This window comes from Taudactylus pleione, unplaced genomic scaffold (assembly GCF_031769625.1).
Source record: "Taudactylus pleione unplaced genomic scaffold, aTauple2 ptg000487l, whole genome shotgun sequence".
NCBI lineage: Eukaryota > Metazoa > Chordata > Amphibia > Anura > Myobatrachidae > Taudactylus > Taudactylus pleione.
In genome coordinates, this window is record NW_028284889.1 from 1,842,636 (window position 1) to 1,869,194 (window position 26,559).

At 45.0% G+C, this 26,559-nt stretch overlaps 1 protein-coding gene across 1 annotated transcript in view; it reads left to right on the forward strand.

The window, feature by feature from the left end:
* The window catches only part of REPS2 (RALBP1 associated Eps domain containing 2), a 222,393-nt gene that overhangs the window by 63,380 nt on the left and 132,454 nt on the right, over window positions 1–26,559 (forward strand). Inside the window, exons 6-8 of the mRNA XM_088449558.1 lie at window positions 6,454–6,592; window positions 9,408–9,471; window positions 24,246–24,388. Of these exons, the coding sequence (XP_088305684.1) occupies window positions 6,454–6,592; window positions 9,408–9,471; window positions 24,246–24,388 (346 nt within the window). The remainder of the gene's footprint in view (window positions 1–6,453; window positions 6,593–9,407; window positions 9,472–24,245; window positions 24,389–26,559) is intronic.

Below are 26,559 nucleotides of genomic sequence, written 5' to 3' on the forward strand. Positions count from 1 at the left end.
ATTGCCTCATGGATAAGGTCAATGATCTTGAGAATCAGAGTAGACACAACAACCTGCGAATAGTGTACTAACTTACTACTTGACATCGACAACAACTCGCAATGGATATGAAATTGAAATCTTTGATCATTGAAAAGAATTGCCAGTAAAATCATACATTATGCCAATGAAGGTTGACTAGTGGAACACTACAGGAAAACATTAAACTTTAACTACAGTGGAAACTAACTTAATATTCCCAGACATTTCCATTCCTGTTACCACTAAGGGCAAGAAATTCAGCCCTATATGCAAATAACTATTTGAAATCAAAGTATAATCTAACCATTCTATTCCGCAACACAACAACTCATTGAGGTTGAAAAAATGTTTACATTTGTTAACACACAAGCAGGCAAAAGGCAGTTAAAGAAGGAACCATCTTCCTACTAGTAACCAGCATTATCCATCTTTTAGATGCAGGTAGGGGGGGTCGAGCTGTACTTCCTATGACAGATGCAGTCCTTATATGTGGATAAGTCAACAGCACAAACCCAGATCATATTGTCCTGTTATTTGTATCTTTAACAACTACTCACCCACCCCCACCATACTGGGTGCAACTCACTCTGCTCGCTGGGACAGAATGTACCCCAACCAGTGATCTCATCATACCACAAGGATATTGACCATATATGGCATTGGTTAGTCTTCCATCCCATCTTCAATCTCCATCAGATGGGAAGCCATGTTAAGTTCTTTTAATGTTATTTCTTGGAAAGTTGAGAGACTAAACGTCACGTAAAGAGGAAAAATGTCACCTTACAGCTCAAATGTTTGAACCTTCATATTGTATCTCTTCAAGAGGCTCGTTGGACAATTGAGAAGGATGGGACACTTAGAGACACATATATAGGTGAATACATCTCTGCTTCTTACACCAACAAAAAAAAAAGAGTAACTGCCATCCTTCTTAACAAGGCGCCCATCTATACCATTCACCAGAAAATCCTTTGATCCAGAGGGAAGATATATTATAGTAGATATCACTATAGTTGATACACAATCAATCCTCTTAAAAATCTAAACTTCTAATGAGCCCAACATTTTACAGGCTTACTTCACAAAATTGTGAACTGGGGATGACACAACTTAATAACCAGGGAGATTTCCACTCTGTTAGTGATCTATCAATGAATACATTTGCGGTTAGTTATGTTCAACTCACACATATCTCACTTCTTACTCCGAGTTTAGACCTAGTAGATCGATGTTGTCTCCCAAATCCCCTCCAATGTAATTTTACCCTTTTCTTATATCCATAGTGTATGGACCCTTATTACCTACCTTCTGTTCTCCCAATACCTATTTACCAAAATAGAAAATGTTGCCATAAAAGACCTAAGTCATATCAGACCATACCCCAATAACCATAACGTTCAAGCTTAAAGCACCCAGACATTTTACAAAAAATTGAGGTTCCCTGGATACCTTAACAGATATGAAACTTTTACACAACACTTCAAACATAACTGCCTCAACTACATAGATAGTTTTTGGGAGGTCTCAAAAGCTGTATATTGGTGACACATTTGTTATCCTCCTCAGAAAATGCACATAAACATAGAAGAGGGAGGGTGCAGAAAAAGTGGGTCAGTTTGTTGTAGATCAGCCATTCAAACATTTTGAAGTAGAGAGCTGTAATTGGGAAGAGTGTTACAGTGCCTAAATACTTGGCGATGTGCTCAGGATGTATGATTTCCCTTGAACTGTCCCCCGGCAGCTCCCCGGCAGTCCTACATACAATTTGGAGTAAAAAATTTCCAATCTGGCTTAAGATCTATCGTGCATCCAATGCCTTGTGTCCCAGATTTTCAAATCTGCCCTACAGCACGGCAGATCTGAAGATGCGATGTGTGACCAGCAGGGACGCGCATCACATCGTGATCGTGAGTGTGGACTCATGATTTGGCCGTTTTTTACACGATCTGTCGTTCCAACGCGTCGGAAATGGCCAGATCGTGTAAAAAATCGGTAAGTATGTAGGCACCTTGAGTGTCAAGGGAAGGATTATTGAGAAAAGGAGAGTTGAGAGCATGTTTGGAGGCGGACAGAAAGATGCTGATGGCGATAGATGGGTTGAATATTTGAGCTAAGTGCTATCTTACTTATTGAGGGAAAGAAAGTGAAGATGTTTGGAAAAGTGGAGGAAGTGATCACTTTGGGGGAAGAGAGGAGAGTGATGACTTTGGGCTCAGTTACATAAAGGAAAGCACTGAAGGTAGCAAGGAGTGTAGGAGAGTGTGCGTGTGCGGGAGGGGGGATTCTGATGAGAGGAGGTTTATGAAGCTGGGGTCAATTTTGTCTTTAAATTAATGGTGACACCATAAGAGGGGAGGAAATAGGTGGCAGAGAGTCGATTAGTGCAGATGAGTCGACGGTGGCAAGAAGGCAGAGGGGTTGTTAGACTGGGTGGAGATAAGGGATCTCAATTATGTTTGAGGATGGTGTAATAGAAAATAAATTTAAAATTTGAAGTGGATGTAGTCAGTGTTGGAGTGAGGTTGTCAGTCTTGGCACTCAGCTGAGTGGGAGCATTTTTGTAGGAAGCAAGTCTGTTTGGAGTCCCAGAGTTTAGTTTGGAGCATCAGAGACCATGGACCTGATTCAGAGCCTCTCGCTAGATGCGATCGCTCGCTCCCAGCGTATGCAAATCCAGCACACGCCCAGCAAGGCAGGCGATTGCACGGCAAGGCAGTAGCACGCCCACTATGTCTTGGCGAGCGATCACTTTATGTATGCAGACGCCCACTAGCCATTCATAAGACGCCCACAAGATGTCATCTTCTGGAAGTGTATGAAAACATTGGTACCTCGAGCACCATCGAATGTGCTCGCAGCGCTTGAGGTTGACTATACCTGGCCGCAAGCACTGCGATCACTTCAGTGTGAAATACAACCAAGTGATGTATACAGTGACGCTGCCTGTTAATTACGCATGTTGAAACACACAGGTACACCTGCGTTCGTACCTCCACTGCCCCATTTCTAGTGCCTGCCCCTGTTACCACCCACAAATGGCCTCTCCTGTCACTCATTCCACTGGGCTGTCTATGCTGGGCGAGCAAGCGCTACCCGATCTTTCGCAGTGGTTCGCGCACGCCCATTGTGATGCATACGCATGCGCAGAATGCAAATATCGTCCAGCTACGAGCGATCGCATCCTAGCGAGCAGGTCTGAATCAGGTCCTATGTATGGTGGCTGGGGTTGCTATGTTTAGGCCTGAGAGAGAGTGGTACTGTACAAAGAGTAAAGCAGAATTGGGAGAGGGGAGTGGTTAAAGAAAAACTGGGAAGAGGATTGGGCTAAGACCATCTAGATATCACTTGTCTGTGCATACATTTGCTTGCAGGTGGGAGGAATACGAGACAAAGGGAGTTGCATGCAATCCACAAGCAATGTTGATGTTCATGTAGTTAAGTGATTGTTTGCAACTGCACAAAATTCTATAAACCCCTACGGCGCATGAGTTACACAATGTATGCACAAAGGCACTGTTGCAATCGATTCAGACAGTATCAGAAAGGTGATGGAAAAGTGATGTGCGTTCCTGGGCAGTGTCTGGATGGTGGCTAGTAGTGCAGGCAGAAATGGGCCGTTCACTGGCCGTATTATGGGAGTGTCATGGGCCTGTCAGAGATTCACACCCCGAAAGCATAGGAGCTGTGGTCAGATGGAGAAACTACACTCGCCATAGGGCTGGGACAATTTTCGATGGTGCGACTGATAATGTCATATAAGTATGCACCAATCAGTATTACAGCATGCATGGGCTTCTCAGTCCTTACACAATTAGCCGCACAGATGTACACAAGGAAAGGAGTTTGCTGGTCATTTGCATAAACTCACAGATGAGCAACCGCCAATACGTGCTGCTGTGTGCGCTTTTGCATGCAGGAAGGCTAAATGTAAAATGCTGGACATGGTGCAGTGATGGGAGAACACAAAGCAAGATAGTGGCCATTACAGTTTGCGGGGAATCTGCTGCATTGGGAGAGGCCTTAATGATGTAAGTGAATGTAAGTAAGAGGTTGCAGTGCCATAAAAGGGTGTTATTAGCAGGAGTGCTGAAATCCCCAGACAATAGGTAGGTCAGTGTAAAGGAAGTAGGAAAGCCACCAGGCACCGTTGTCAAGTAAATTGGGAGACACAGCCTGGGGGATAGATTACAGTGAGGTGGATGTGGTATGAGACATACGGTCAAACGTAATAGGGGGAGAGTATACAAAATGTAACAGATTAGCAGTAACCTCTCACATTGGTCGAGTTTTATCTTCAAAATGGGAAACATCTGGATGAGAGTTCAAATTGTGAGAGTTTTTTTAGTCTAAAAACGTGAGTTTGCATGTTCTCGGACTCTATTACATTCACCGAGTTTAAAAAGTGCGAGAGTTTACTGCTAACGCTCACATTTTCTAAACTCTCACCCGATTACCCATGGTATGATCTTCAAAAGAAAAGGAGAGGTAAGGTTCCAAGGGAATGAGGATGAGGGTGCAGCCAGGAGACGGTAGGACTCCTACCTTGCTGCCATGGCATTCACAGGTGTAAGGGGTTTGGATGTAGGAGACTCCCATAGTAGTGCAGTCTGGGATGCGTTGTAAGAGGAAGGAGACTAAACGAGTGTTAGAGCAATGGGTTGTAGGTGGATTTTTGTTGTTGTTGCATTTCACAGAGCACATTAAAATAATAGGTGAGTTAGTGGAGGGAAGAGTAAGAGGTTGGAGGTACAGGGCAGTTGAATAGTCTTGTGGCAGGAGGAGGTGCTTGAGCAGTTAGTGCGGGTAGTGGGGCCCGGCATTAGGGCAGATGTCACTTGCAGCCATGATGAGGAAGTAGATGAGAAAGAGAAGGGCTGCGGATATGTGGATGAAGTAGAGGATTCAGTTAGAGTAGGCCTCGGCAGTGATGATGGTGCAGGGTTGAAATAATTTTCAAGGGAAGAACAGGAGGGTTGGAAAGAGCAAGAGAGTGGAGGTTTAGGTAAGTAGTTGTAAGAAATGTCAGCTTGGACGGAGAATATATGATTCTGTAAAGTATATAATGGTGCAATACTGAAGGTCAAGATGTAGGGTAAGGAAAAGTTTTGGATGGGTATCAAGAAATAAGAAAATGGCTAGGCTGAGATAGAAGGAAAAGATGGTGACATTGGACAGGCTAGAAGTAAATAATGGTCAGGAGCATCAGTGGGGAGAAGCAAGTGAATAGTTAGAATAGGTTGAAGATAAGGTCACAGTGCAGTTGCATTTTTTGGGCCTTCCTTGGCTGTTTGCATTTCCTGCAACCACTGGTGCTGCACATGCAGCCACACCAGACTACGGGCACAACTTTGCCAAAATCAAATTGTGTGTGTGTGTGCAGTCCTTGGTGGCATGCCCACATAGATCAGGGGTGGCCAACCTGTGGCTCTCGAGCTGCATGCGTCTCTTTTGGGTTTCCGATGCGGCTCTTGACTTGGCAGACCCCACCAGTACTGAGAATGCTGGTCTCTGAAGCGAGCAGAGACTAAAGATGCCTCTGATCGCTTCAGAGGCCAGCGTTCCCAGTCATGCAGTGCGCGGGTAACGTCATGACGTCACCTGCGATGTGAGGAGCCCGTGCGCCTGCTAGATCCAGTTAGATCCAGCAGGCAGCGGTAGCGGCAGCAGCGACGGCGGAACTCGGGAGCCCTGACAGCATGGAGCGGTGCCAGCAGGTAAGTTTCTTCATAGGAGTGTGGGCAGGGAGGGGGAGCTAGTACTGGGGGCACTAATTTAGGGGGCACGACTACAGGGAGCATTGCATAAGGGCCACAACTACTGGGGGCATTGCTTAATGGACACGACTACAGGGGGCATTGCATATGGGGCACAACTACAGTTGGCACAGCATAATGGGCACTGGCTTTCTCAATGTATTTTATGTGGTTCTGGATTTCAATATGTATTTTATTTGGATGTGTATTTTAAATGTATTTTATGTGGATCTGGCTTGTTTCTGTGTACTTTATGTGAACGTGGCTATTTCAATGTTTTCTTTATTGCTCTGGCTTTTTCTTTCACTTCAAAAGTGAAAGAATTATATTGGGAACTTTATGTAAATTGTGTATTTTCAATGTGCTGGGCTCACCCCCATCGTGACTAAAAACGGGGGTGTGACACAAGGTCATGCTCCTGCCAATGTCATACCAAAGGCGTGCGCACAAAAATGGGGCGTGGTCTTGTGACAGCTAGGCCACACCCCATTTTTGTGCGCGCATACGATCGGCTCTTCAACTTGACCACAGATATTTTTTGGCTCTTTGCCTCTGACTGGTTGGCCACCCCTGGCATAGAAAAATAGGAACGTTAGGTAAAGCACAATGATTTACTATTTATTGTGATATTTTGTAATGCCATTATCACTGACAATTTTTTTTAATCTCCTTACAACAGTCATTTTCAGTTGAAAGAGAATCACAGGATAATTTTGATAGTTACGCTGAGGACGCCTGGAGGATAACGGAAGAACAGCGAGAGTACTACACTAACCAATTCAAAACCTTGCAACCCGATTTGAATTCCTTTATTTCTGGTAATTCAAAGAATTATTCTGAATTTGTTTACAAATGCAAGATATTACAGTATGACTGTTTAGTGATCATATTTCGTTATGGTGTATTTGTCACAAGTCTTAACAGAAGAGGTAGTAATTTTGTTAGTTGAATAATCTAACCCAGTCCACATGGAACTCCAACAGTGCATGTTTTCCAGATCATCTAGGTAGAGTATATTTGTGTTATTTCACTAACACCATAGATCTACAGGTGGTACTAATTATTTATGAGGATATCATGAAAGCACACACTTTGAGGATTCCATGACGACCGAGTTTGCGAAACACTGATCTAGACAATATTATTCCTGATTTAGAGTTGTATGCTAATGCAAATGCGTTTGTGAATTTTGCCGCTTAGCAATTGCTAAAATATGCTAATGCATCAGCTGGCGGAATTTGTATAGAGACGGCCAACGGAGCACTCGCAGCTGCCCGCAACTGCGTACACAAACGCAGCATTGGGAGCTTTGTTCTCTGCATGCAGGATCGCAACGCTGGCTAGTACACGCCCAGGAAATGGCCCCGACATGCCTGTGTTTTGGCCGGAACTCCCCATAACGACTCACAAAATGTTCTCTTCAAGTAATTGCTAGTGAATTCTCACAGCAAGCGCGTTCACAATTCATTCTCTGCGCAAAGCGCTTGCGATGTGTGCAATGCGGCTGTGACGCATGCGCAAACGACCGATAATCACTCAACTCTTTTGAACATCGGACTAGCATTCAACTCTGAAACGGGCCCATGGGCTGTTCACTTGGGACCATGGACATTACTGGTTTCTGTAATTCAAAGATGTCAATGATTCCTGGTGAATTAATAGATTATATACAGTACTCCAATGTTCTTGAGGGACAAGTCCATTCTTGGGGCATCAACATTTTTGTGTTGATGCCCTAGTCATCAACACAATACAGGTGCAATGTACAGCGTTACGTAATCTAATGTAGTTTCATGTGTATTATTGATGTGCACTATCGTGGATCTTTGTAATGTTTCTGAATAAGAGGATAGTTAATTAGAATAAATAGGATTGCTTATATGTACATTATAACAAAAAATCAGATTTTGCCATGTTTGATTACTGGAAGAACAATGAAAGAGCATGTATTGCATTTGCTCCAAGATCTCAAACAACTTTGAATTTTCGTGTAGCTTCTAAAAAAATTAATATAATTTGGTGGTAAGAGCAGAAATAAACATGTTTTCCTTGTTTTATGTTCAGGTGTAATATCAATACTGTACTGATAAAGGTTACATTCTAATGCAAATTTCCAATATCCTTTTTTACTCACAGACTTGCTGTTCTTTTATTTCTCAGCAGATGGTTTAGAATTAGATAACTGAAATGTACCTTAATAGTCACCTTTATTGTTCTATAGCTTTCAGTATACAACATTTAGTTTTATGAAGCTTTGGTACCAGGCGGAATAGATTTGTTGAAAACCATAACAGTAAATATATGCGTAATAGCCTGTATATGAAACACTGCAATGTATTGCTTCTTACTATTGGTTTCTGATTATTATTTTTTTTCTGCACTATAATAACTGTAACAATGTTAGGGGAACAGGTACTGTCTCCTGGGGTAGATGCAGGGTCAGATTAAGGCTTGTGGGGGCCCCGGGGCAACTAATTTGTGGGGGACCCCACCAATAAAATTGACAAAAATCCCTTTCCTGTCTGGCACTAACTAAACTAAGTCGTTCCTGGCTAACACTACAAAAACAAATATAAGGCTATTAAGCAAGTCAAGCTCGCTTGTACCCAGTAGCAGGTTTTTTCTCATACCCCTTTTCCACTAGCTCCAATAACCCGGGTTCTTGCACGTGAGCGCGCAGCAACCCGGGTTATTGTGCTGTGTGAAAGGGAAGGGTTGAAATAAGCCGGGTTGAGTGACCCGGCATTTCAACCCTGGTCACAAGAAGGGTTGAACGTGTGTTCAACCTTGCTCGTGATGCAATGTGGACGGATAACCGGGGACGATGCGACCCGGGTCCCGTTCTCTGCATGGGAAGAGCCGGAGCTTGGAGATGAGATCATCTCCAAGCTCTGTTTCATCACGTGACACCGATGGCTTCATCGACCCCGCATTAGTGCCGGGTGGGGCCGTCTGTCTGACAGGGGTCTCAGGCGGTTCGCTCCCGGGATGGGTGCGTGAACATAATCCTGGGCGCGACCCGGCATTCTAGTGGAAAAGAGGTATCACAGAGACTCTGCAGTCCCTTTCCCTAGGCAGTGAGAGACATAATGACCAGGCTGACAGCCTTTTAACACCCTTGTGCAGTTGACATCACTAATTAGCCTCCATCCATAACCCAGGAACCCTTAACCAGCTTTTACCAAAGCCCAAAAGCTCTCAGCAGAGCATACACAATTATCTTCCTTGGGTTTTAAAATGTGCAGGTCAGAAACCTAGGACAAATATAACTGCCCTCAAACACTATTCCAACGTTCTTGTCACATAACTTAATCAATTGATAACAGTTATTAGTTAAGGCCCCCATACATCAGCAATTGATTGCGGCAATTCTGCAATTTGCAATCGATTGTGTGTAAAAATCTTTCCCTTTTTCAATCCATTGCAGATTGCAGAATTGCCACAATCAATTGCTGATGTATGGGGGCCTTTACTTAGTGCAGGGATTTATTGGCATTCATAGCAAGGTGGAGGTAGGTAATACTTAGTTCCATCCAAACTAATATGTGTAGTTGGTATTATTGTCATGGTATAATTGTTTTTCTGCATAGAATATATGCTTCTTAATTTTTTATTTTTTTTTGTACTTAACAGGGTCTATTGCGAAAAATTTCTTTACCAAATCTAAGCTACCTATTTCAGAACTTTCACACATTTGGTAAGTACAATAGGGCACATTTAGAGGCACTGCTCCCATCTATTTTTGGTACAAATTGCCTTGTGTCCTATTGGAGAAAAGCGCTATATAAATAAAATGATTGTATAATCGCATAGGAAATGGTTCCAATGGGAAATGCAAGAATGTCACAGACTCTACGTATACAGACCAAACACAATGTAACATTTGAACACCTCCGTATAACAACCAAATCCCTGATTTTGCAGATTGTAACAAACTAGGGATTTACTAAAATAATTCTTGATCACAAACACCATAGCTAATTATCTAGCAGGAAATCGGAAAAAACATATACATTCATAAATATTAAACATTCTTCCTCTGTTCTCACTTGCAGTAAACAATCTCACTAATGCCTTCCAGCTTTGGTAGTAGACTCAACCAGACCCTTCCTTCTTGTAATGGGGAATGGTTCTCCTCCTTTTGATAACCCTAATGCAGAGCGTACTTCTTGAAAGAGCAACAGGACTCTAGACTAGTCTCCTTTACCATCTTTTTCAACATTCCTAGTTGGAAAATCAGCTAATTAGACCACTGCTTGTTCTACCCAAATTATACCTTACAGCCTTAACACATTACCCTGTTGTTCTGCTAAGGTACTCTGCTTCTTCCACTATATGTGTACTGCTTACCCTCTCGTCAGTCACATCATTGCCATATCCAATACTAGTCTTTCCTATGTAACTTTAACAAGTTCAGTGCACTCATCTTCTGTCGAAGTCTATGAAGCTTTGCACATTCCAGTGACTTTGAGTGTCTATTAGTTTGTTCTATCCATACACACTAAAGAACAAGGTACACATAGATAAAGAATAGATGAATTTGATAACAAAACGCTTCTCAGACCCCAGATTTTCATACCTTAACCTGTTGCTGCCTCCTGTCACTGGCCATTGGTGTCGGAATGGGGTGGGGGAGGGGACAAGGGGCGGCTCAAAACCTCCCAAAACATTAGAAAGGAGTGGCGTGAGTGGTCAGGGGCTGTGCTTTATAGCACAGGTTCTCTAACTCGGTCCTCAGAACTCCAAACAGTGCATGTTTTACAGGTCTCCTCACAGAATCACAAGTGAAATAATTAGCTCCACCTGTGGTTCTTTTAAAATGTGTCAGTGAGTAATGAATACACCTGTGCACCTGCTGGGTGACCTGGAAAATGTGAACTGTGTGGGGTCCTGAGGACCGACTTTGAGAACCACTGCTTTAGAGCAATAGGAGGAGGAGGTGTAATGTGTGGTCTTTAAGTTAAAAGACCGCACATTACACCTCCTTCTAATTGCGGTGCAGGGGATGTGCAGCCTATTGCTATAAAGCACAGCCACTGGCCGCCGACGGCTGACTCTCAGGTAAGAAACAGTGAGGGGGGGGAGGGGGGCGAACAGGTTCCGGAACGCTTTTATATTGCCCCCAACATAAAATCTTTCCGACGCCCCTGCCTCAAGTAGTATATATACACCTATAAAACATTATAGCGTAACACTAGCCCCCGCAGACCCCACAGTGGCTTGGGGCGCACACCTGTGCCAGTGTTTATGCAGATTCCATATGGTTTAGCCGTCTGCATGGAATCTGCTGAATATGTCCCGCCGTCTAGGTGGAGACAGATGCTAGAGGTCCTACTTGACCTCTAGCGTCTGTCAGGGAAGCACAGCGTGTATAGCGTTACCTGGAAGTGCCGGGAACGCTGGCGCCACCGGGATAAGATACAGATAGCTACAACTTCTGCCATGAAACCCCTGACCGCAAGCATGAAACCCCTGGAAACGAGCATGAAACTCCTGGCAATGAGCATGGAACCCAGAGCATGAAACCCCTGGCAACGAGCATGAGAACCCTGACACCGCAAAATTTATAGTTATGCCACTGTTAGAGCAGCTTTCATTATTAACGGACATGTATCTAAACCAGTGGTCTCCAAACCATAGCTCGCGAGCTACCAGTAGCTCGTGGTCTTAATTTTGGTAGCTTGCCTAGCTGCAGTACTACCGAGTCAGCTAGGAGCCCACTAGGTGGAAGTGACCTCAGATGCATGCTCCCCTGCGGCATCGACGCCGTGGGTGGAGCCACGGGGAAGGGAGTCAAGTGATTGCCATAGCTGCTACGATCACCTGACGTATTTCCCCGTGGTTCCATCCACAGCGTCTACGCCATGGTGGAATGGCACAATACGTGACAGACACCGTGAGTGACTCCTGCCTAGCCCTCCCGGAAAATCAGACAACAGCCCTGCCTGTATCTTATGCTCCTCTACTGCACATACTTCCTTGGAGCCAGTAATTAATAGTTAAATATGCCAGTTCTTAAACTTTATATACAAATTGCAACGATATCACTGTATTAATTAATGCGTTTTTGTTTTCTATGAAACATTTTTTCATTTTCATTAAACGACCTTCAATAGTTCGGTTATTAGCCAGATTTTTTTTTCTATCATTTTAGTAGCTCTTTAGGGGGCATAATTTGTCTTGAGTAGCTCACACCCAATTAAGGTTGGCGACCACAGGTCTAAACACATAAAATGGCATTTATAGACCTATATTAAACAAATGTATCATGTTAGAATTGCAGTTAGAAGGTGCCGGTAAAATTATAGATAACTACACATACAGTGGTTTACCCTGCATTCAAACTATCTATAGGCATGTTGATATTTTGAATGTCAAAATTTCTACTTCAGGGTCCATAGGGTATCCACAGGATACCTTGGGGTATAGGTGTGACGTCAGTCATCGGGCACCAAAGAGTTAAGCTTTCAGCCTCCCAGGATGCACTAGGTCCCCCTCCTATACCCCGCCCCCGAGCCAAGGCATCTCCGTTTCGTTTGGTGCCCGGCCGTAGTCGGAGGCACCTGCTAGAGGGGGGCTTAGAAGAGCCCCTGAAGCTTTTTCTTCATGCAGCTGTGGCTGCACATCTGGATGAACAGCATGGACAGTCAGTCCTGACGTCCATGCTGTCTTCCCTACACCTCGCCGGTACCAGAACGCCGGTACTGATCCGGGGATGCTGGTGGACATCTGGGGTCACAGCTAGCGGTGACCCCAGATGTTCCGGACCATGGCCGGATTCAAGGGGGACAGAGGTAAGCAGCGGGGTCCCGCGGGGGGTCCCCGCTGATCACATGGTCCTAAGTCCCCAGGCAGGGGGCTCCCTGGGGACTGGCTGCAGCGTGGAGCCAGGCGACCAACCTGCGCTTCCACTACCCCCTGGGACAGCGGACCGCAGCAGAGCGGTAGCGCTGCGGCATCCCAGGGGTTAAATGCATGCCAGGGGAGCGCGCCTTCCCTGTCTCACAGCCGGCGCCTCCCCCGCTGCACACAGCCCTCTCTGCACTGTGCTGACTGGCCCTGTGTCAGCGCTCCTCCCCCAGGCCAGCCTTCTCTCTGCTCCTCGGTGGCCATCTTTTCTGAAGCATGGTGAACGCTGCTGGAAGCCTGCATTGGAAGCATCGTGGTCTGGGTCCCCCCGCATACCTCTCCTCCGCTGTGGTCAGGTCTGTGTATGCAGCGCTGTGTCCTACCAGGCCCTGTGTCTGTGTAGTTGAGTGATCAGCGCTGTTAGTGCAGGAATTGTTATTTCTCTGCATTGTATGTGACTGTGCTAGCGCTGTTGCCTGTAACTTTTTTTCTAAACTGTCAGCTTTATACTGTCCCTGTTTTTTCTGCTAAGCCCTTGCGGTGCGGTGCTGCAGAGTGGTTTCTCGCCTCTTAAATATATAATTGGTGAGAGGGGTCACATACGTGGTGCCATCATGTCTGAAAGTGATTTTCCCCTCCGGCTACAGTGTACTACGTGTAAAGTACCGTTAGCGGAGGGGGAGGGTAGCGCGGAGGGCCTCTGCCGGCAGTGTTTGTCTATGGCGCGGCCTCTTACAGTTACTTCACCGGTACAGGAGCCGCCATGGGCTTGTTTCGCTCAAGCACTTACAGCCTTAGTGGGCCAGTTAGCTCCGCAGCCCGCGTTTACACCGATGGGTTTGTCCCAGCAGTCAGTGGTGTCGTCACCCATGCAGGGTTTCCCACGACAATTGGTGGTACCCCACAGTCTCACTATTTCCCCGCTCCCGGTTTCTCAGGAGCCAGCGTGGGTTAACTCCCTGACGAGTTCTGTACAGCACTTGTCAGATGTGTTGCAAGGGGAGTCTGTGATGCGGCCGCATAAACGGCCGGTGGCGTCTCTCTCGGCTCCTTATGAGGATGACGAGGGGACGTCTGATGATGGGGAGATTCTGGATCCTTACGATCAGGAACCTCTCCATGCTAAGGACGCTGATGCTAAGTCCAAAGTATATATTCCTGGACTTATTCGGGCGGTCCGCACAGCCTTGGTGATTGAGGACGAAGTTCCCCCAGTGGCTAAATCTAAGTATGCCTTTTTCAAAGATGTGAAGGGCGATGCCACAGTCTTTCCTCTTTCGGGTCAGTTGGTGGACCATTTAGAGGAGGCGTGGAAACAGCCTGGCAAAAGATACCAGCCGCAGAGACGCCTGGCGGTGGCTTATCCGTTCGCGGATAATTATTTTGCAAAGTGGGAATCCCCTCCACAGGTGGATTCTCACGTGACCCGTCTTGTCCGTAGTGCCACATTGCCGATGCCATCCATGTCCTCCCTTAAGGATGCTACAGACCGCAAGGTGGAGATCTGCCTGAAGTCCGCTTATTCCCTTGCGGGGGGGGCAGCACGGCCGGCTATGGCCATTTGCTGGGTTGCCAGAGTGATGGAGCGCTGGGCGGATTCATTAGAGGCTTCTTTTGATTCCGACTGTCCGGCCGAACAGGCAGAGTTGATTGGCAATCTCCGTGATTCGGCCACCTACATCAACGAGACGGCCCTAGACATTAGTACTCTGGTGTCTAGGATTTCTTCAGCAGCGGTAGCTGCTCGTCGCACCTTGTGGCTGCGATCCTGGAAGGCGGACGCAGATTCCAAAAAGGGTCTGGAGGCGTTGCCGTTTACCGGAGAAGTTCTCTTCGGTCCGGATCTGGATAAGATTGTGGCCACGCTGGCGGCAGCCAAATCGGCTTGTCTCCCGTCGGCCGCTGTTCCTTCTGGTTCTGGACCATCGTCCTTTCGGTCATCTAAGGCCCAGGGCAGGCCCAGACCACAGTCGTTTCCTCGACAGGCTGGCCCTAAGAAATCGGTCAAGCCCCGGAAGCAGACATGGAGTACCAGACGTCCGGCCCCCAAGCCAGATGACAAGCCTGCGGCCTGACGGTCCGGGCCTCCCTTTGGGGGATCCCAGGGTGGGAGGCCGCCTGCTGCAGTACGACCACTACGACAGACACTTGGGTTCTGGAGGTGGTCTCCCACGGGTACGCCCTCTCCTTCCGGCACAGACCCCCGGCTCGATTCTTCACCACGGGTCTACCATCAGACTGGAACAAGGCTATGGAGCTGCGGAAGGTATTGCACACTATGCTCCAGGCTGGAGTTATAGTGCCTGTTCCATTCTCCCAGAGGGGCCAGGGTTTCTGTTCAAATCTTTTTTTGGTACAGAAACCCAATGGGTCGTATCGTCCGATTCTCAACCTCAAAGCACTGAACAGGTCTTTGCGGGTACCGAAGTTTCGGATGGAGACCCTACGGTCCATCATTCTGGCGCTGGAACCTGGGGACTACATGGTGTCATTGGACATACAGGACGCTTACCTGCATGTCCCTATTCTTTTGCGCCATCAACAGTTCCTCAGGTTTGCAATCCGCAGCGACCACTTCCAGTTTCGGGCGTTACCTTTTGGCCTGGCGACAGCACCACGGGTTTTCACCAAGGTGATGGCGGTCATGGCGGCTTCTCTGCGGCTGCAGGGAGTCCGCATGTTGCCGTACTTGGACGACCTGTTATTGGTGGCAGGATCTCCAGAGCTCCTGTTACGCCACTTGGACCTGACCATTGCACTGCTGCAACGGCACGGCTGGCTAATCAACTGGCAGAAGTCCACTCTAATCCCGTCTCGGAGGATTCTGCATCTTGGAGCCTTATTGGACTCGGGACAGCAAAGGATCTTCGTGACGGAGGACAAGATCTCTGCTTTACAGTCAAGGGTGCGCAGTTGTCTGCACAGCCGCCGGGTGTCCTTACACTCGGCGATGAGGTTACTGGGCTCCATGGTGTCGGTGTTCGACATGGTGGAATACTCCCAGTTTCACTCCAGAACTCTGCAGCACCTGATCCTGTCCAAGTGGAACGGGCTGCCTCAGTCTCTGAAGTCCCAGACAATTGTGCTCACCCCGGAAGTTCGCCTGTCCCTTGCTTGGTGGTTACAGACGACCGACCTCAACAAGGGACGTCCGTTCTGGGTTCCAAATTGGGTCCTGTTGACAACGGACGCCAGTCTTCGGGGCTGGGGAGCGGTTTTGGGTCCACACTTGTTCCAGGGCAGGTGGACGCCGACAGAAGCGGAGCTTCCCATAAATATCTTGGAAATCCGTGCGGTCTTCAATGCTCTCCAGCAGGCACATCGGTTTCTCCAGGGTCACCCGGTACAGGTCCAGTCGGACAACGCTACCACCGTGGCCTACATAAACAGGCAAGGAGGAACCCGCAGTCGGGCGGCTCTCTTAGAGGTCTCTCGGATCCTGGTTTGGGCGGAGCGCAATCTTCCGGCCATATCAGCGGTCTTCATCCCGGGAGTGCTAAATTGGGAGGCGGACTTTCTAAGTCGCCAGGACGTTCATCCGGGGGAATGGTCCCTGCACCCGGACGTTTTTCAACTGCTGGTGGACAGGTGGGGTCTTCCAGAGATCGACCTCATGGCGTCCCGGCACAACAACAAGTTGCCGGTGTACAGGTCTCGCACAAGAGACGAAGGGGCGTCTCTGGTGGATGCTCTGTCCGTCCGGTGGACGTTCCGGTTCGCATACCTGTTCCCTCCGGTCTCCCTTCTTCCACGGGTAATCCGGAAATTCAAACAGGAAGGAGGGACGCTCCTGTTGATAGCTCCCGCGTGGCCCAGACGGCACTGGTTCTCAGACCTTCAGGGTCTGTCCGTGGTCAGTCCTCTGCGGTTGCCGCTACGACCGGACCTTCTGTCTCAGGGTCCTTGTCTTCACCCGGACCTGACTCGGCTGTCTTTGACGGCGTGGCTGTTGAGACGGCCATGCTGAGGTCCTGGGAGTTTTCCAGCTCTGTGGTGCGTACCATGTTGCGAGCTCGGAAACCGTCTTCCGCGAGGATATACCATCGCGTGTGGCATACGTTCTTCCAGTGGTGTCGACCGAGAGGTTATGCACCGCGGGAGATTCGTCTGTCTCGGATTCTCGCCTTCCTACAAGCGGGACTAGATCATGGGCTTCGCCTTGCTTCTTTGAAGGTACAGGTTTCGGCCCTGTCTGTCTGGTTTCACCGTAGGATTGCTACAATCCCGGATGTGCGCACCTTTATGCAAGGTGTTGTCCGCATTCAGCCGCCCTTTGTTCCACCTGTGGCGCCTTGGGATTTGGCTGTGGTCCTGAGGGCTCTCCAAGGACCGCCATTTGAACCACTGGGCTCAGTGGATCTTAAATGGCTAACAGCTAAGACTGTTTTCCTTCTGGCTATTGCTTCGGCCAGACGTGTTTCTGAGTTAGGGGCTCTTTCTTGTAGACCCCCTTTCTTGGTTTTTCATGGGAACAGGGCAGTGCTCCGCACTCGGCCCGAGTTTCTTCCCAAAGTTGTTTCCCAGTTTCATGTTAACGAGGAAATCGTTGTTCCGGCCTTTAACTCACCGGGTCTTTCCGTGGGTGAGGCCTCTTTGGATGTTGTGCGGGCCTTAAGGACTTATGTTGACCGCACTTCTTCGTTTAGGAAGTCGGACACTTTGTTTGTCCTCTATGGCTTCCGTAAAAAGGGTTGGCCTGCTTCAAAGCAAACTTTGGCAGCCTGGATCCGTATGGCTATTTCTGAAGCTTATCTTCATGAAGGCCTGCCGGTTCGTCCTTCTGTGAAGGCTCATTCCACTAGGTCTGTGGGTCATTCGTGGGCAGCTCGACGTGGTGCCTCTGCAGTCCAGATCTGCAAGGCTGCTACGTGGTCCTCTGTCCATACCTTCGTGAGGTATTACAGGTTTGACACCTTCGCCTCTCAGGATGCTTCCTTCGGGCGGCGGATTCTCCTTTCTGCACAGGAGCGTCCCCACCCTTAAAGGATACTGCTTTGGGACATCCCCAAGGTATCCTGTGGATACCCTATGGACCCTGAAGTAGAAAATACGAGATATGGTAAGAACTTACCCTTGTTATCTCTATTTCTACGAAGTCCATAGGGTTCCACAGGACTCCCGCCCTGTCGCACCTGTGCTGCAGATGGGCTTTGCTCTGGTCACCGGTTTTTCGTCTCCCTCTGGTGAGAATGTGATTCTTGTATGTGTCCAGATCTTTGTTCTCTCTCTTCCTTCTCCTCCTCTGGCCTATGGCTTGGTAACTAACTGAGATGCCTTGGCTCGGGGGCGGGGTATAGGAGGGGGACCTAGTGCATCCTGGGAGGCTGAAAGCTTAACTCTTTGGTGCCCGATGACTGACGTCACACCTATACCCCAAGGTATCCTGTGGAACCCTATGGACTTCGTAGAAATAGAGATAATAAGGGTAAGTTCTTACCATATCTCATATTTTTGAACTGATAAAAACATAGACAGTCAAAATGTCGACATTTAAAATATAGTTCACTGCACATATTTAGCGCTATTGTGAAGGGTATTAGCGTCAGCAGCGCCAGTGGCTGCGGCACTTAATGTGTTCTTCTGTGGAACTACCACATGCCCTGCCACAGTTTTGGCATACCCTAACACCAGCACTATTGTCATGGGGTTTAACGGCCATGGCAATTATGGCCCCAGCAATCAATATCATTAATGTAACTACACATGCTGGCATGTGTAGTTCCATAGCAGCTCATAGCATATAGACTGTCATATACTAATTTACAATCACACTGTAAGTTTCATTGCAATTAGCATATATAGGGTAGTATCATCTGAGTTGCTAATTTCAAGCAGTCTGATATTACAGGCTCACTGTTTACTGGTTTTAGCTAGGTCGACATTTTGACTGTCAACATTTAAACTGTGTCTACATATTGGTTGATGACCTTTTGATTTGTCAACATTTTGACCTTGTCAACATTTATCCACTTTTTAACTGTTGACCTTATGACCATGTCGACCTTTTGGTTGTCGAACTTTTTGACCCTGTCAACATTTTGGTGTCAACCTTTTTATTGTGTAAGAAGCATTGACTATGTAAACTTTGACTTCACCCCAATAAAAGGGGGCTGGAGGATATTGATAGAGCATATGTATTGAGCTAGTATGCTCCAGATATAGAATTTACATGATGGACTTGCAATAGTTCCCCATAGTTTCTAGGTATTGTAAAACACAGTCATACATTAAGCTAGTTATGTATTCCATGTACAGTATGCAACAAACCAAATGCATGCACACTAAAGGGAGGAGGGGTGTATCTGGCTTTTACAATGGTGATCTATATGTTAGTGTATGCATACTTTACATGGCTAATGAAACTGTCCATAGGACGAGAAATCAAACCAATGGTTTATTGAGCAGCAGAATCACTGAGCAGCAACAACCACAGGCTTTCTAGCAGGGGTTTGGAATGTTGATTATTCACGTAGTGTATGATATCTAATCACAACTGGTAATATTAGTGACCACTTGGCTGACTAAAAGTGAATCCCATCCAGGCCACAGGCTGCTGTATGACAGCACTGCTGAGGCGATGAACAATGTCACAGCATGAAAGAAGCGTCTGTAACTCATTCTAAGTGGTAGAACCAGAGCAGGTTTTCCAGAAAAGGGCAAATATAAAACATGGAACCACCATAGAGCTAGAAAAAACTACACCAAGAACATGCAAAACAAGTGAAGTGCACTTAAACCACTTAACCACGCATAACCGTTTCTGAGAATTATGGTGGTACTGCACTGTGTCAATACGTACAGCATTACAAAGCAATCCAGAATTACATGCAGAAGAAGAGAAATTAGGCTGTGGTGCAATACCTGGGTAGGAAACAAATGGTGAAAGAATGAAACCTAAAGTAAGATGTACATTTATGTAATAGTAGCACATAATGTTATTCCTCTATACAGAAATTTGACCATATTATCAAAATAATATTATTCCCCCTTACACCCAATTAAAATAAAAAAAAAAGGCTTATATGCCAGCCCCCTTCATATTATTTATCTTCCTCTAGCCATCTGGTCCTGCTGCATTAGACTATCCTAATCTCCTTCTGCAATATTCCTGTTATGGGGTAATCTGTATTTCCTCGATATATATGGACTCCATTTGGTCCAATGCAGGTATTGTCTTCTTAAACAATATTCTGAAGGCTGGGGTGTTCCAACAATTACCTAGACCATTCTAGTTTATTGAGGATACAGTTCCAACAATACCTAAAACCAGTGGTGGCTCCAGAAGTGGGGCTGCAGCACAGTTCAAAATTCAAATAGGGGAGCCACACCAACTGCCCTGCCACACATTGCCGGCTGAGACTCACTGGCGGTTGGTGTGGCTCCCCTATTTGAATTTTGGACTGTGCTGCAGCATCACCTCTGGAGCTGCCACTGCCTACAACTTAGATCTTTTTATACTCAATTAATATTCAACTTTTTAACTGACCCCTGTGCTCACTGGTGAAACTTTGTCTTTACAGTCACTCCTTTAAAGGTTTTATTATGAATCTTTACTACTCCCTGCTTCTTATTTCACATGACGAGAAAGGCCCACACCAGATGAATGGGAATCAGATTTTAGTGAATCTCTAGAACCTGATGATGCAGTGGAGGCTATAATGAATCAATTCACCACAAATCGTGTGCTAAATCCCATTCCCAGTCCGCTTCCTTATTGAAGGTGTGTTGTTCTCTTGTAAAGACTTTGAAATTCAGGAGTCTCAGACATTCCAGAAGACTAGGCACTTATGACCCCAGATGTTATCTGCTCTGATAGTTATGCAAATAGAGCACTTTGCACTGACTGTTTTGGTTTCAGCTGGAACTCAAGTTTTTGTTATCGTGTCATTGGGAGAAACTCTTCTGACTTCTTATTATTCATTGTGTATTGTACCCTGACAGTGTGCTTCAATTGGAAAACACGTGGAAAAAGTTATATAGGGAGATTAGTGTGTATGTTAAGGTTAGAAGAGCATCATCTGCAAATAATTCTTCTTTATATTATTTGTTCTTGACTTCAACTCCTGATATGTCTGGATTCAACCTAATTTGTCAGCCATAGATTCCATAGTTAGGGCAATATCAGTGGGGAGAGAAGGCATCTCCATCCTGCCCCATTATCCAATTTGAATAAATCTGATGTGATATCGTTGGTCATGGAATAAGTAGAAGAAAAGTGGCAGCTTGGTAAACTTCTCCCTGAAACCCAAACACTTGTACATAAAACAATTGTAGCATAAAAGATCAGGAAATTCTATAAGAAGCTTTTTCAGCATCCAAAGCAAGGACCAAAAAAGGTTGAATTTGTTTACATAGTTGATTAGATTAATCATCTTCCTAGTGCTCTCTAAAGCAGGGTACACACTGACAGATACATTGGAAGAAAATAAATTGATCGGCCAATATATCTGGTGCCCGTCGGCCAGTGTGTACCAGCGATATGTCTGAAAACAAAGTCGTTCACAGACATATCGCGTCAACTGTGCTGCACAGCCAATGGACAGATATATCTGCAGATATACCTGTCTATCGGCAGGTGTGTATGGGCGATCAGCTGTTCGCCCATACACATGCAGCGGCAGCCACAGGGAGGGGGACGGACCCGTTATCGACCCACCCTCTCGGCCATTAGGACCAGTGATGATGGTTGTTCAGTGTATATGAACGACCATCATCTACAGATATATCTGCTAAGTGTGTACCCACCTTAAGGTTTGGTGTCATAAAGTCAGCCTGGAGTGGATCAACTGCTGTATTTTGGGCAGCAGTCTAATTAGTTTTTTCGGATAGTGTGTAGTAATCTAATATTTGGGAATGTTAGCAGGTATGTTATAGGCATAATGGGGCTCATGTAAAATTGGACATATTAGATTCCTGAACATACAGTATGCATGAAATAGTGCATTCATGTATTGTATATTGTATTTACAGTCGAACACATTTCAAGGTGCATCCAGCAGTAAAACAGAAGCATTTCTGCCAGACATTCCAGGTGTTTAGTATGTATATTTAATCCCCATGTAGTATAAATAAAGCTTAAAAGCGTGACAGTGTTACTAGTAAAGCTAAGGTGGCATTATCCAATTTGTACGCAATATAATAGAATGAAGTATTATATACAAGAAAAAATAGAGTCTTGACAACTATTAATAAAAGTCTAAAATTTTCCATAAAAATTAAATTGAATACAAATGAAATTGTCACATACAACATAAAATAATTAATGTTACATATTTAGTTTTTTCATTATTTAAAATTAAAGGCATTCTAAAAGAAAATGTAATACAAACAGCCACAACTTCATCTAATAAAGCCACAACGCTACTATTTTTATTAATAGCAGATCTCAAGACACAGGGGCTGATTCAGCGTGCAATGCTGAATGCAGGTTCTCGTTTATCTGGAACCTGCTTGTGCACAGGACCCATTCTGCTCATGTGCAGAACGGGTCCTGCACGATTGCATGCAGCCTCTGCCTGATTGACAGGCAGAAGCATTTAAGGGGAGGTGTGGGGGCAGGGATGGTCGGCATTCACGGAAATGCCCCCGTTTTCCGGGAGTGGCAAGGCCAGGATATGCCAATGCAGTTTCCTGACCTCGCAAGCCAGCCAGCCTGCATAAGCTGAGGCTTACACAGCTGGCCGGAGCCATCTACCACTGCAACAGATGGTTGCGATGGTTATCTGAGGCTGTGACCGTGGTCACAGTGCTGGGATCGCAAATGCAGCAGGGGGTGTATGCCTTGCTGCATTTGCATATTTGCAAGGATGGAATTGCAAATCTGCCTGCGTGCAGCTTTGCAATTCAGTCCACTACTGATCCACCCCCACAATTCGCTAGTCAGAATAAAATGATTTATTTTTTTGGTTTTAGAAACCGCGGAAAAAAAACCCAGCACAAATATGCATTTGTACAATGACATTGGCAAGATTAAAACTTTAACTTTTAATTACTGTTATTGAGTTCAGTCTATTAAATAACACTGTTTAATGCAATTGTTAACATAATTTTCTTCTAATATTATAGTTGTTTTGACATTACAACCCACAGCCATCTTTTCTTGCTAACTTTAAATGTTTTGTTTTCTAGAACTTTCAGTCTTACTTTATAGAATTAAGGGGAATATTTACTAAGCAGTGTTAGGAGACAGAGTGAAAAGTGATAAGAAAGTGATAAGGTGCCAGACAATCAGCTCCCAACTTTCTTTTTTCAAACACAGCCTGTGAGATGACAGTTGGGAGCTGATTGGCTGGCACCTTATCACTTTCTTATCACTTTTCACTCTGTCTCCTAACACTGCTTAGTAAATAGACCCCATAGTCTATTATAAAGATATACGTAAGAGGAAGGTCTCTTTAGCTCATGTGGGATGAGAGAAGTATTATAAATGTACACACTGGATTAGTTGCTAATTAACAGGTACACCCATGAAACGCTCATCAAGCAAATTTCAACACTCACAACTGTTATACCAGAAAGAGCATACTTATAGATTAGTTCCTGGAATAATTCCTGAAATTACTACAAATCTGGCTTTCTGAACAGGGGCGTAACTAGGTATTTGAAGGCCCCCATAGCAAGAGTTTGTAAGGGCCCCTATGTATCACTCAATGATGAAAAATGTATATAACACATGTAACTTTGACAAGGAAGATGGATCCCCCAAAGCTCTGAGACCCATAGCAGCTGTACCCCTTGCACCTATGGCAGTTAAGCCCATATTTCTGAAACATTGTGAGCTTCCTGTGGACTGTTCTATATATGCAGTATCAGCAGCTAACTTTTTTTGAATAAATGGAATTTTAATCACCCTAATCATGAGAGGTAATATTCTCTAACATCTGAAACTACTGGTATTGAAATATATTACATATTAACAATGATACGTGAGTAAATTTTCACCTATTATAGTGTGTACATTTATAATACTTTACAAAGTGTACACTATATGCTCATTTACTCTCATCCCACATGTGCCAAAGTGACCTTCCTCCTATGTGGAATGGGAAAGATATCCCGGCTGTCAGGATGCCGTTGGTCACAATACCGACAGCGGCAGCCCGACAGCCAGTATTCTCCCTACCCTTACCCTAACCCTCCCTCCTAGTGCCTAAACCTAACTTCCCCTTCCTAGTGCCTAAACTTAACCTCCCCCTCCCCACACCCTAAACCTAAGACCCTCTCCCCAGTGCCTAAACCTAACCACCCCTCCCTGCACCCTAATCCTAACACTTCCCCTAATGCCTAAACATAAGCCCGCTACCGTCCCCCTGTAGCCCGATACTTACCTTTCGGGATGCCGACGGTCAGGATACTGGTGCCGGGATCCCGACCTGTCAGGATTTCGGTGCCGGTATATAGATCGTCGGCATCCCGCACACCGGGATGCTGACTACATACCCTCCTATGTATATCCGTGGGAAGGCAGCTGATACCTCTTCACTATCTGCATTGGCTGAAAACAGAGTCATTCTTCTGAAATTCGAGGGCTATTGTCCATTTGCATGTATTATAAAGGTGACCCTTAAAGTTCAAAGCTCTTTTGCTTACAAAACCTGCTCTCATTGTTCTACTTTCTTTCAGGGATCTTAGTGATGTCGACTGTGATGGTGCCTTGATCCTGCCAGAGTTTTGTGCTGCCTTTCATCTTATTGTTGCTAGGAAGAATGGCTATGACTTACCAGATACTCTGCCTAAGAACTTACTGTCCGAAATACTGCAATCAGGTGAGATAATTGTGTATGTATGTGTATCTATTACACTGGGGAACAGTCAATCTGTTGCCAGGAACTTAAGAGTTGATTTCAATTCATTTTGTGCTCCTGATCATGAATATGTCGTGCTTTTTTTTTCAATTGGCTCTAATTTTTGAGATATGTAAATGTCTTTAATATTTATGAAAAATGTTATTAAACAATGTTAAAAATAGTTAAAAAGATTTTTTATTTATTCTGATTAAATTTGATTCGTAAAATGTTATAAAAAGACACGGGATAATTACATACATAAGTGTTAGGAAGCTATGAGAACCGTTTTTTGTAGGATTTTCTTTTGTATTCTTGGTTTGGCCAGTCCCTCTGCAGACTCCAGCAGTAATCGGCCATCTTGTGACGATCTCACCTTCCTTGATATCTTTCTTCCATTACCTGAATATCCTGGTGGAATCGTTCACCCTGTTCTTCGCTTAAATCTCCTAGATTGGACGGGAAGTGATCTAAATAGCTGTACAAAAAATGTACTTTAATACTCATGTTGGCACCTACTTTCTCAAAACATTTTAGCAGGTTGTGGACTAATTCATGATAATTGTCTGTCTTGTGATTGCCTAAAAAATTTTGAGTGACAGACACCTAACTCAGCCATGCTTCAGATTCGGTTTCAGTCATAGATGTGGTAAAATTTGGATCCTTCACCAGTTTCCGTATCTGTGGGCCGTCAGAAATTCCTGCCTTTAATTATTCAATACTAAGAGATGGAAATGTTTGACAAATATACGTGAAACAATCGCCTGACTTGTCCAATGCTTTTATAAATTGTTTAATTAAACCCAGTTTGATATGGAGAGACAGCTGTATGATTTTTTTCCTGTCAATTAAGGGCTCATGACTGATATTGGCTTCTCCTACAATTATAACTTCTCTTGGAGGACATACGGTTTGGTGCCAGTGCTTTTGTTTTGCAGGACTATCCCATAAGCATATGTGACAAGGATACTTAGTATATCCACTTTGCTGCCCAAGAAGAAAGTTTGCCATTTTTAAATCGACACAAACAGACAACTGATGCTGAGAATAAGCAATATCTTCTAAGACTAATTTGATATTTTCATACTGTTCTATAAGTTTTATTGAATGGCCGATAGGAATAGATACAAATGTATTCCCATTGTGCAGTAATACGCATTTTAAGCTCCTTTTAGAAATATCCAAAAAGAGCCACCATTCTTCTGCTTGATATACTGGTAAACACATCATCATGAGAAGTTCCAGAATATTGTTGCAATACACGAGATTGTCATCTTGGCTAAAGAACGGCAGTATGGCTTGCTCTCTATTTCAATATGACGTTATAGTAACATCCGGCTCAAGACAGTGCTTTTCTTGAAGTCTGGATGCTAAAAGCTCAGCTCCTTTTTTCTACAAATTCAAGTCATGCATTAAATCGTATAGTTCCTTTTGAGAAAATTTGTTTGGAGTGGAGGAACTTTTGTCAAACTCACTTTCATCTGTGTTGTCACTAGCACTGGATGAAATTAACATTTCCACATCATCACATTTAACTTCGCACAAAGAACTGAATGATGGTACAGGTAAATCATTCTTTGCTATGTGGTATCGGTTGTTTTGGAGAATTCATACTTGGGTATTCCCATTTGCGTTTCTTAAATCGATTCATACCCTTCACATTTTCAGCACAAAAATAGCAGTCACTCAAGTGATCTTTTGGCTCACACCACATCATACTGTAGGTATGCCGAAATTAAGTCCTTTTCGATCACCTTTAGTGCAATTGCAGAGTGATTCTACGCAGGTTTTACAAACTTTGTGAGGCATCCAAATCTTGTCTTGCTGGCATATGTCAGGTCCAAAATAAGCCTGATACGCTTGTTTTACGAATACAGTTATATTTTTTCTTTTTTTGCAACACTATATTTGCCACAAATATAACAAAAAACACCAGGGTTGTTAGTACACCGTCTCTAAGAAGAACTCATTTTTACGGCGAAAGTTTTTTTTTCACACATTCAGTGCTAACTCCCAACAAAAGCCGAGGATGTACTGAATGAAACAAGCCCAAACTGCGGGATATTGGTTGTGGTGGGACAGAGAGAGGGCCGAACAAAGGAACAGGAGGTGTGCTAACTGTGTCACTCGGTCCTCTCCGTTTCTCCTCTCTG